The sequence below is a fragment of the Brassica oleracea genome, chromosome C1 (assembly GCF_000695525.1).
Source record: "Brassica oleracea var. oleracea cultivar TO1000 chromosome C1, BOL, whole genome shotgun sequence".
In the NCBI taxonomy this organism is placed as follows: Eukaryota; Viridiplantae; Streptophyta; class Magnoliopsida; order Brassicales; family Brassicaceae; genus Brassica; species Brassica oleracea.
In genome coordinates, this window is record NC_027748.1 from 32048975 (window position 1) to 32061508 (window position 12534).

Genomic DNA, 12534 nt, shown 5'->3' on the forward strand with positions numbered 1-12534 from the left:
CCATTCAGTCCAAAGGTGGACGATAAAGAAGTTCATTTAATCCTGAGATGGACGATGCAGAAGTCTTGTTTTAGATACTGATATGTCTGGTCCATAAGAAGGACGATGAAGAAGCCTTTGATTTTGGTTTATTTTATACTAACCAGTCCAAAGAGGGGTTATTTGGTTTTGTTGATTTGTTTTTCAGACAGGTTATGTTTTACACATGGTGGTACACGCATATCACATCAACATCATCCATGATTTCGTGTGTGTGTATTTGAGGTCGATGACTCAATATATTCGATCAGATTGTGTCATGGCCGATGGTAAAGAAGAACCGACTATCATGTTCGAGGACGAAGCATATTCTGCCCAAGATTTTCATCACCCACGGATTGCAGAAAATTGAAGAGGTCCAAAGGACCTTCAGTAATGTCCAAATCAGGAGGAGTAATGTGTGTTGTACTCTTTTTCCTGCACCATGATTTTGTCCCAATTGGGTTTTTCTGGTAAGGTTTTAATGAGGCAACATTAAAGCACATTACAAGCTCTAAATGGTTATGACATCTAAGGGGGAGAGATTGTAGATGACTTATAACCAAGAGAGTCGGCCAGCTTTTCCTTTTTCCTTATGTCTTTATGTTTTTCTTTTCCTAGTTGGATTATGATTTGTATTATTTCCATTTATATATGATGGTGTAATCTCTTATATAAGGAACCTCTATGTTATAAATAAAGATAGACTTTTCCATTAATTTCACAACAACAAGAGGTTATTTATTATAGTTTGTAACATTTTAGTGGTAACGCAAAATATACAAAGATTAAGGAGCTACTTAAGTACTCCACTCTTGAGAAAGTGTTCGTTCATTATAAAGACCATCCGGCTGCCTTGGTGCCAATTTTGCTATGTTTCGATGGTTAAGCTGATACTAGATATTCCCTCCGTTCTTAAATGATAGATATTTTAGTATTTTCACACATATTAAAAAAACACATTAATCTACCATAATAAATGTATCGTTTTCTGTAATTTTCAACTTTCAATAACTTTTAACCAATAGTAATTCAATAAAATCAATTAATTTTTTTGAAGTTTACAATTTTTTCATAGAAAACACAAAAAATACATGTTTTTGAAACAATTTTTTTTTCTAAAAAGTCTATCATTAAAAAACGGGAGTAATATTCAGTAACTACTGTGACTCCATGAGAAAAGTCGTTGGATAGGTTCATATGCAGATATCATAAATCAATATTATTAAATCAGGATCACGACCAATTGATTGAAGTTTAGTCTAACAATAACTATCTTATACATATTTATAACCACTTCTTTGATTCCAAATTGATAGGAACCCACTTCTTCCTATCGTACTAAAAAACTCGACAACTTTTTAATATTAGAATCAACTTTTGCATTGTACTCAACTTTCTAACAACTACAGCTGAATAATCATATTATATTCACTGTTCATATTATATATTTTTAAATATTGATTCCAGTTTAAATAACAAAATAAAATTATATAAGTAAATTTAACAAATTGTATCAAAAAGTTTTAAAGCATAAAAATGATTTTGATACAAAATGGGTTATAAGATAAATATTTTATTTTAATCTATTATATTAAAACAACATCGAGACCTATTGATATAAGTGTGGTACAATTATTTTAATACAATTATTAAAACTTCTTATTAATCATATAAGAAATATATTATAGAAAGAAAAACACAAATATTAATAAAACACACAAATATAAAAAATTAAATTTTTAAAAAAATATAAAATAAAAAACATACCACCCTTTAACGACGGGTCAAAATCTAGTTCGAAGTTAAAAAAATTGACCGCGAACTGGTTGTTGTATGCAATTGTAGCAACCGACTGAAAATTGGTGATGATAAAAAAAAATTGGTGATGATCACACTTTCTTAAGAGTGATGGTATTATCCTTTGATGATAACGTTGGCTGTTGTCACAGAAAAAGTTAAATCACTAAAGCAGTTGTATTGTATATTTAACCTTGAAGAATTCATGTGAAAATAATTAAAGTAAACTATATTACTGTGTCTGAGATAAGTCTGTTCGTCTTAGAACCGCTGCGTTAGCGACTAAAAATATAATTACCTTCTTATATTTTTTACACGTGCGTGTGAAAAACAGTGATGGAAACACCGTAAAAAGTAATCGCATCGTTCATTCCAACTGCCACTGTTTATTTCAGCGACACCAATGGCACCGGCAAACACATATGAAAACAGCAGCAGTGGCACCTTCTTCATTTTCCATCAATTCAGTTGCTTCAATGATGTCTATTATCGCTGAATGTTATCGTGGCGGTAGCATAACGAACAAGGCTAAGGTAAAAAGAATTGTCTTTTTTTGGTCAAACGTAAAAAAAAATTATCTACGTGTCTTTTTGTTTTTACCTTTGATAGTCTTTAGAAACCAAAATTGTTTATTTTAGTATAAGAATATTTAGAAAACATCTACCTACCATTTATTTATTTTAAAAATTTGTAATTAGTTACCAAGGGAACAAGTTTTCACAGAACTTGGGTTGAGGAAAATAAATTGTAATTGTTTTCCTTTGGCCAAAAAAATATCTTGGCGCTATTGGAGGAATTGTTACCGGCGACGCAATGTGGTACAGTCGATCTAAAAATCTGCATCCTATAAAACAATATTTGTAATCGCAACGTAACTTACTGCCAGTGGAAATTTTGCATCATATGAAAAGATATTTGTATTAGAGATATTTTGTAAATATACATTAAAATATATTGGTATATTCGGTAATACTGTACCTGGGCCAGAAATAAAGAGATAAATACGAGTTGGAGTCCTGAGCCGACAAAGCTCAATAGTGGACCGCTAGCTCATTTGGAGCTTGCAAAACGGGTACCCTACATTTTTGATACTTCGAAGCTGAACCCCACACGTTTTCAATTATTAGCTTACATAACCTGCACTTTCGATTGTGTGGCTCTTTGTCAGAGTCAGAGCGTCCAAACAAAAATAAATTGAAAGTGAAAACATTAAAAGAAAAGAGAAAGAGAAAAGTAAAGGAGATAGCAAGTTGTAAAGTTAAACAATAGGAGTGTTGAGAGAAGATAATCCAAATAAATTTTTGGATGGTTAAGGAAAAAAAACTAATGATTGGTTTGCATTTGACAGATCTAATGATTAATCTTGGTTTAACTTCATGATTCATGATATAGACATTAGACACACTACTCAGTAGGAAAAAGACATGCGTTATACATTCATAACTAGATGAGGAAAAATATAATTTTTATTTTGTACTAAGAATTAACATTTGTGTCGTTGATTTATTAACTCGGAAGGAAAATACTCGAGTATTTTCTGTGCTAAATGGGTGCTTTTACAAACGTTTACATGTAATTATTATGAGTTTAGAAAGTCACTGATATGAGAAGCATATAATACAACACCGAAAGTCCACGCTTCTTCATCAACTTTGCCTAATTTTAAATAGCATTTCCTCAAAACTGCAAATCTTCATTACGAGTGGCAGATTTTTTTCATTCACTATTTAACTTCTGTCTTCAGGAAACGGACAAAAACAAAATTGCATAATAAGAACAACCGACAAATTAGCGAAAATAGAGGTGCTAATTTGGTAAAGGTTGAACGTTTTTTAGAAAGTTAGCACGCGTGAGCCGTTTACTTCTGAACCATCTCCATCTGTCTCAACTCTGAACATTAGTTCTGACCGAATACGAGATAGGCACACGAGAACGATTCGTAAATCCATGCTTCATAATTTATAAATTCACTAAACAAACCCCAACTGTGTTTTAAATGGCGCATGGCGCTCTAAGGCGAGGAGGTTGGAGCCATGCGCCTTGCGCCATGGCGCTCCAAGGCGCTCGTCTTATGGTTAGGATGCATTCAAACGTGGTTTAGTTATATACAGCTTTAGAAGAACGTAGATATGCATTGATAGATGTTCTTAGGTTAGAAGTGTATGTGTTAGCTACAGACGTGTAACTATTTCTATGGTTACATATAGAAGATAGTTATAGAGTAGACTCGTATATAACACTAGTACAGTCAGCTATACCAAACTGTCTTATTTATACACACTAATATAGTCAGCAAGGAGTTAGTCATGCACACTGATATAGTCAGCTATGTACACGTATATAAACCCCAAAACACCAAAACAAAGAACTTAAAACTAAAAAGCTAAATTCAATTGCTCAAATCCAACAAAACCTATAACTCTGAAGATCTAAGCATTATGTTTTAAAGATATTTAAATGGTCGACAAAGTAGTGATAGAGTTCCAAAATGTTTTAAGGGTTCCGTCAAAGTAGTGTTTAAAGGAAACTACAAGGCGCACCTTAAGAGGTTCAAAGGCGCTTATATTTAAGCCAATGGCGCACCATGGCGAGCGCCTTGAGGAACTAGGGCTCGCCTTAGAGGACTGAGGCGTTAGAACCATCGCTCCGGTGCGCCTTGCACCTTGGCGCAAAAGGCGATCGCCTTTTAAAACACAGAACCCCAGCAACATATAATCCACTTAGTGACGACTGACGAAACAGGCCTACAAGACAAGAACTTATCAGTATATGATACACGTACTTCTCAGCTCTTGTTCTTTTTTCTGAAGATCACTACCTAAACACTCAAACCTCGGAAGAATGAAAGAATTTTTTAAAAGAAAATAGAACTCCAGTGGCTGTTTTTTTAATTGAAACCGTAGGTTCCTGTCAGAATACCCATAATATAAACAATAATTGTAAACAACGCTTTAAAAGCCTCCCCCCTACCAAACTCCCAAAAAATTGTGTGGGTGGGTCTGTTCCGTCTGCTTCTTTCTCCCGGCTCCTACGTCTCTCTTTAGTCTCGCCGGCACAAGCTATAACCGGAACTTCCCAACCACTCGAATTTTTCTCTTTTCTTTAAGTTAACAAATGTTCTTTTAAAGTCTTTCACTCACCAGCTTGCTGCTTCTGATCTACGGGCTTTACCTGAACCGCAGATGGAACCGCGTGTACATACGGAAACCCTGGAGGCACCAGCTGATGTTGCTGCGTCTTCCCCATACCTCCTCCTCCTCCTTTCATGTTACTGGCTGCTGCTGTTGCTGTTGCTGCAGCAGCGATGGCTTTCGCTGGATCTGAAGTGGCGGTAACGGCTCCTGTGGTACAGCCGGATAGAGTGACTGGAGGACATGCGGCAGCGGATGAACCTGGTTGTTGCTGATGTCTTTGAATGTAATAACCACCAGAAGGAGATATAGTGATCTGTTGATGTTGATGCTGAGATTGCATATAAGGATTAGAGAAGAAAAGCTGGGCTTGCTGCTGCAACCCATGCTTTGGCAACTGTTGCTGTTGTTGTTGAGACTTGGATCCAGAGCTTGTGGTGGGGTTTCCCAGAACTGAAGGACCGTTGTTCCTTCCACCAGCGGAAGAAGCTGCGGATGCAGACTGCAAGTTCTTGGACGGCTGAGATGATGAGGGAGTAGTAGAGGAAGCTTGTCCAGCTTTGTTCACCGCTGATGAAGCCGAAGCAGCTGTTCTTGGGCTCCCACCCGCGCTTTTCGAGACGGAAGACGTTGAAGGTGACCCAACTAACATTGGTGGAGACGGAGCCTGGTTGTTGGTGCCTCCTTGCACCTGCTGCATTGGCGAACCAGACGCCATGGGTTTTGAGTTTGATGCAAAAGATATCTGCGACTGCTGGGGACGGCTTTGCTGTTTATGCGATACGTTTCTTACAGACGATGCAGCGGCAGCAGACGATGATGGCGACAGTATGGACGGAGACTGCGCTTGGGAAGTGTTGGATGTCCTGGGTGAATTGTTTTTCCACTGAGGAGACTGCACTTGAGTGCTGCTTGACTGGACAAGGTTTTGAGGAAATCCTGTATTGGCATTTGTAAACTTAGCGCTTCCGGCGGGTGATACAGAGATATTATGATCAGCGAAACCACTCCCGTTACTCGCCACAGGCCCTTTGGTTCTAGCAGCAGAAGCAGCGACTGAAGTTGCATACCGTTGCTGCTTCTGGAGATACATGGTGGTGTAAGGTTGCTGCAATTGACTCCGTTGCATATGCTGCTGCTGCTGCTGATGTTGGTGTTGCAAATGCTGCAGCTGCTGCTGCTGATGAGACGTCAGCACAGAACTGGAACTCTGCGGTTGAGTAGAACCATGGTTGAGCAAACGGGATGTATCAACGATGCTACCACTCGTTACAGCAGAAACAGATGCATCAGCTAAGTCGTGTTTGTTAGAGAAAGCAATAGACTGCGCACCATTCACAGCACTCGTTTTCCCTGTTGCTCCTCCTGTTTTCCTTTGTTCTTCCCTCGTATTAGCAGTAGCATTAGACCCCGATTTTCCATCATCTGAAGGAGCACCGTAGTTCATTTTCTGCTGGGCTGCTTGAGCAGCAACATTCGCTGCCATCATTTGATAACCTTGCCTAGCTGCTTCCGGCATGCTGTGGAAGATAGCGTGATTTTGACCAACTGATGACATGTTCAGGGAAGGAGTACTATTAACCCCGTTGAATGTCGCAAAAGTCATGGCATACCCCTGAGACGGAAACGATTCCACACCAGCCTTTGAGACCTGTTGTGATTTCTTTTCGCCATGATTGCTAGAGGATACGACAACTCCACCACCTGGGGCTGCTGAACTCATCAAACCCAAGTTGGGTGGTTGCATCTGCATACCATAGTTCTGGCCATAGGCAACACTTGAACGAGAACCCCGGCTATCAGCGGTTGATGGGCTGTCTCCTCCTACAGTCTCGCTATGTTGAGTCGCATTTTCTCTAGGTTGCCTCTGCTGGAAACTCAAAGGCTGAGATTGAACTTTGTGAGTTGGAAATCCTTGGGAGTTCCCGGGATTTATCAGTGGTCTCAGCTGTTGGTTCTGCAGATGCTTTTGTGCTGCTGAGGAACCAGTAGAAACACTTCCATTTTGGTTACTCGGAGGATGGCTCTGGAGCATTTGACCAGCTTGCTGTTGCTGCTTCTGTGGCTGAGAAAATGAAGGCTGGATCATTTGGGAGGGGTAGAACGAACCATTAAAAAATGGTATCGGCTGGCCAGGAGCTCCTCTGTAAGCAGGTGATGCACCAACATGTGCTGGGACTGGAAATGGATAGCCATTATTCTGCAAGATGGCCATATACTGCGTTTCATTGCCTGGCATGCCCGGATAGCTGAAGGTCATTGTTGGGGTACCAGCTGGAGTAGCTGAAGCAGAGCCATTCATGGAGTTCGCAGTAGCTGTCGCACCAGGAGAAGCTGTGTTGCCACTAGGAGGTCTAACAGATGTAGCAGCTGTGTGAGGCTGTTGTCCCACGGGGAAAATGAATGTCGGACCCTGCTACAATAAAGAATAAATAAAAACAATCAGCTGAGAAAGACGACAAAAATTTTGATATGAGAAGCATGCTTAGATGGACAACTAAAAAGAAACTAACCATGATGTTATTCGTTGCTCCTTGAGGCAGAGCTTGCTGGAGCAAAATTTGATTTCTCTGAGCTGTATCTGAGCTTTTGGAAGTAGATTGAGAGTTCTGATCCGGAACAGGATTGGAACTTCTTCCCAAAACAGTCCCCTGAAGTTCTGTGGGAGGCATAAGACTGAGATTGCAGGCCTGGGTCCCATATAATGGAGCTGATCCTGCTGCTGCAGGCCAGAACGGATTCATCTTTGTGAATTGCTGGTGAGATTGAATATTCCGAGCGATATAGCAGTGTGTTGCACATCTCTTAGGCCTCGGTTGGTTAAAAAGAAAATGCGGAGGAGGCTGGAAGAGATAAAAAAAAAAAAGATTAAAATCAGTGAATAAATGTAGAGAGGATTCTTTGTATGGATCGGCAAGCAATGGAAATAACCTGAATTGCCGCAGACGATAAAGAACTAGTATCCGTAGGGACAATTTGCGTTGGCGGCATGTATCTGTTCAATAATCAAAGAGTTCTCTATTAGTTCAATTGAAAAAGAAAAGAGACTTCCACAAAGTTTCACTTGTTCAAAATACAAAAAAAAAAAAATACCCCATTGTAGGATGACCCCCAGGCCAGCCAGGCATTGACATATGCATAGGTAAAGTGCCAGCTTGAGCTGTAAAATTCAGAAGAAGAGATTAAGAAAAAAATCAAAACTTGCGCACGAAAAATGAAACGTCTAATTACCTGTTTTATCTGGAACAGATGGTTGTTGTTGTTGTTGTGGCTGTTTCTGAACATGATGCTTGTTTATCACACCCACGTGATCAGATTTATCCAAGTCGAGTTTAATTTCATAACTCCTCTCTGGCTTATGATGTTCAGTTTCCCCCACCGTACTTCTAGGTCTCTTCTTCTCTTCAGACTCAAGAACCGTCGCATTACCTCCATCTTCCTGCTTTCATCATGCATAAGTGACAAGGTAGAGAATTAAAAAAAGGGGGAAAAAGAGAACAAGATAAGAAAAGAGAGCCCCGAAAAGACAAATAAAGTAATGATGGATATTATCCCCAATTATCACATTTTATTACCAAACAAAAGTAGGTCCCACTCACCGTTTCCACTTCCGTGGCTTTAGGTTTAGCTTCTGCTGCCGCACCTTCCATCTCACCGCCTCTCTCCGATGACGATCTAACCGGCGGTGGGGCCTAAACCGGTTTTTAAAATAAAATCAGGAAAATATTAAAAAAATGGAGGAAATTAAAAAAAAATTAAAAAAAACTGAAACTTACCATCAGATCTATCTCAAACTTCTCCTTCTCCAGTGAGCTTCTGCATGATAAAAAAAGAAACGTCTCTGAGCACAAGAATTAAGGTGAAAAAGTCACATTTAACGTATAGATCATAGATCGTGTGCTTACGGTTTAGCTCCTGAAATGGTAGTAGCTCCGTCACCATCCGATCTAACTCCTGAGGAAGATTCAACTTTCGGCATTACTGTTTCCTCTTTGGACAGATTGCTTTCTTTCTTCTCAGCTGATCCCGAATCTAACGCTGCCGTGCTGTCTCTGGCCTGTGGATAGGTCGAATCGAATACTGAGCTGCTTTCTTCAGCAGATCCTGATCTCTTGAGCTGATCAACGGAAGGAACTTGACTCTTTGATGGAGCTTCTGCTTCAGATTTAATGGCGCGTGATGGTAAGCTGGGACTGTTCTCGTCGTCGTATCTGACATGCCTCGGCTTCTTTTTTTTAGGAGCTGTAACCAAAGAAAGATAAAGACAAAATGAGCGCAAAAAGAAAAGAAGAGAGACATAACAGATCGTTGTGAAAGGAGATAACTTTACCAATGGCAGGCACAACATTATACGAGCTCGAATTAGCAGCAAGTGTGATGGTGGAAGACTGAAGAACCGTTTGAGAATTGGAGATCGGTGAAGATACTTTGGACTTGACATCTACAGTTGTTTTTGCACCTCCCTCGTTAGTGGCTGATTCTTGTTTTGACGTCGCGAGAGGCATCCTCATCATCCCGTACAACACCTCTGCGATCTCGATCTCTATCTCGTCTTGAACAGCGACCGGAGATGACACTTTGCCAGATGATGACTTGGGCGGGAGTGACTTCTGTTTCGTCCCTGACGGCTTCAAATCAGAAGGAAAATCTTTCTTTAGTAAGATGAAGAGGGAGAGATTGAGTAAGTCTTTGAGAGACTAACCATCTTTTTCCGGTGGATTGAAACAGTGGATGAAGGAGATGTAGGAGCTGGAGAAGTCGATACTTGGCGGTGGCTCTGCTCTCCGGAAGCACGTAAACCACCGCCGGTGGCACTAGACGCCCATGACTCATGTGGTCTCTTTGTACAAGCTGTGAAAGAGAGAGTGAAGAAGATATTAGATAACTAAAGAAAAGAGATTTGATCAGCGAGAGAGATGATTCTATTGTAGTTTCCACCTCTCTACCTGACCGAGCTTTTCTAGGAACCGATACGCCGATCATCTCATCAGCCGCCTTCCAAGACACCGGCGCCGGAGAAGGAGGCGATCTGAAAGTTTTCGACGGTGGCGGCGGAAAGTTCTTCCTCTGGTGGTAGTGATGATTCGAAAGAGACGATGAAAACGAGGCGGGGGAGATATTATTACTCGCCGGAGGAGGAAGCATCTTCACGTCGTCATATTCTTCATCGTCGTTGACACTCTCTTCCGAGCTTTCGTCGCCGTGAACCATCATCAACCGTTCTCCTCTCCTCCTTTTGCTCCGGCTGTTTAACCGATCTCTCTCCCGTTCCCTTTCCCTCTCCCTCTCTCTATCGCGTTCCCGATCTCGTTCCTTCTTCCCACTCCCTCCTCGATCTCTCGGCCTCGCCGCCTCCGGTAGCTCCACCGGACCTTCCTCCTCTGAAACAAATGAAAACCATCAGAATCAAACGGTTTGTCTCAGATCTGAAGAAGAAAACGATTTAAATACAAACCTGGAGAATCTCTAAAGCTTCCGGCTCTATGTCTCCGTCGTGACAAGGCGTTTCCGGTAGCCGCCGCCGCCATGGGTACTCTTCTAGCTTCTCTATTTCTATCCATCTTCTTCCCCCTTCCTAATTTCTCTCTCTCTCTCTTTCTTTCTTCTATCTCTCTACTAGCTTCTTCCCATTATCTCCTTTATTTGTGCTCCTCAAAATAAAAGCAGGAGCGAATAGATCCACGGCTCATATCTCTTCCCAGTAAAACCTTTTCGCAATCTTCACCGTCGGTGTGAATGCATCCAACGGTCTCAAACTGACACATCAATAACCTATTTTTTCTTTTTATTATATTAGCGAAAACGTACTCTTTTATTATTTCAATAGTCAGCATCCGCTGTGGGACCCATACAAAAATGAGTAATACTAGTGTCTAAAATATACTCCAAAAATAATATTGTTTATTGTTTTTTTTTTAAATTAATAATTCGATCTCCGAGTCGGATCATGTTAAAAAATTATGTGGACTACTATACCAAGTTATTAAACATTAAGTTGCCACGTGTCAAGAGTTGACATCACACAGGCTGCTGTGTATGTAATCTCTACCAATATTATATTGACTTTTATTGTCTCGAGAAAGTAAAAAGAAATTGGAAAGGGACAATTAAAATATTGAACGTATTAAACAAAAGATAATATTATTTAAATTAAAGTAAATTAATGGCTTAATTTTCCAACTAACCAATTTTGGAATCAAATATTAAGAATATAGTTATCGATTTGACATAATTAAATGAATATCATTTTTTTTCCCATTTTCATCTGGTTTTAACCTTGTGTCTTGAAGGTACACGATAAAGAAAATAATTTATAACGTTAAAATTGAAAGAAAAAATGGGAGGAGGTGACGAAACTTGGGTGGTGACAGTGATGGAAAAAAAACGGTGACGGTTATGAAACAACCGGTGATGATAACGGTTTCGATGTTACAATGGTGTCGATTAGGCCTGGACATTTCGGATATCGGTTCGGTTCGGTTCGGGTATTTCAGGTTTTGGGTAGTTCGGATAGCGGCTAGAGGATCCATTTAGTATTTGACCTATTTTCGGTTCGGTTCGGTTCGGATAGTTTCGGGTTCGGTTCGGTTCGGATAGTAAATGTAGGAACCGAAAAATATCCGAAAAAAGTTTGGTTCTCATTTGGATCCGGTTCGGGTTTGGATAGTTCGGGTAGTTCAGATAATTTGGATAAAATATCGGTTATTTAGGGTAAAATATCAAATAATTAGGATGATTTAGATTAAAAATTTTGGATATTTCGGATTACTTTGGATATTTCGGATAAAACTATCCGGATAGTTTTGGATACTTTTGGGTAGTTTGGATACTTTATAATAATTTAGTTATCCTCAACTATTTTCAGATACTTTTAATAGAATTTTAAATTAAATATATATATATTTAGTGATGTTATATGTATATATAATTAATATTTTTATATATTCGGGTACCCGTTCGGTTCTCGGTTCGGTTCCGTTTTGGTTCGGTTATTTCGGATATAAAAATATAGGAACCGTTCGGGTATTTGAGGGTATTGGTCCGGTTCCGGTTTTGGGTATTTCGGTTCGGTTCCGATTCGGTTTTTCGGTTCCGGTTATTTTGCCCATGCCTAGTGTCGATAATATTATCACATCGGCGACGTTGGTGATTACGGAAAGGGTAGCTTACGGATCGTAACGGTGATGATTATCGTAATATGCTACGGTGGTGATGGTGAAGTGGCAATAATTTGAAATATGTAAAAGAGACAATGGGATAGGTGGTGGTTGTGGTGGTAGTGAGAACGGTGGTTACAAAGAAAGTGACGGACGTGGATATATAAGAACCAATAACTTTTTATAACATAGACTATAAATAGTATAGAACAAACTACATGGTATAGCAAGTATGAATAAAATTATTAAATATAATGGTATATTCGAAAATGAATTGTGTTCACCTCTTTGATATCTATGGCTGATTTCTACACCCAGACTCAAACACTAATCACTAAACTTTAAAAAAAAATATAAACCCTAACTTAAATGTCAAAATATGCACTATGTACATAATATGAAACATTACCATAATGTTTCTCCCCCCC

At 39.6% G+C, this 12534-nt stretch overlaps 1 protein-coding gene across 3 annotated transcripts; it reads right to left on the reverse strand.

Annotated features, from left to right (window-relative positions):
- Positions 1-4554: 4554 nt before the first annotated feature.
- Positions 4555-10614, reverse strand: LOC106314168 (protein TIME FOR COFFEE). 3 transcript variants are annotated; one of them, XM_013752104.1, is made up of 12 exons: positions 10405-10614; positions 9896-10330; positions 9652-9800; positions 9280-9577; positions 8855-9191; positions 8726-8765; positions 8549-8641; positions 8181-8388; positions 8043-8109; positions 7881-7944; positions 7463-7792; positions 4555-7362 (listed from the first exon to the last, which is right to left on the reverse strand). In XM_013752104.1, exons 1-12 carry the CDS (start codon positions 10508-10510, stop codon positions 4951-4953), a joined length of 4539 nt encoding a protein of 1512 aa, XP_013607558.1. In that variant the 5' UTR covers positions 10511-10614; the 3' UTR covers positions 4555-4950. The 3 variants fall into 3 exon arrangements, with proteins under 3 accessions (XP_013607558.1, XP_013607554.1, XP_013607559.1); XM_013752100.1 differs by having other exon boundaries at positions 4555-7365; XM_013752105.1 differs by lacking the exon at positions 10405-10614 and having other exon boundaries at positions 4951-7365; positions 9888-10127.
- Between the last annotated feature and the right edge of the window lie 1920 nt (positions 10615-12534).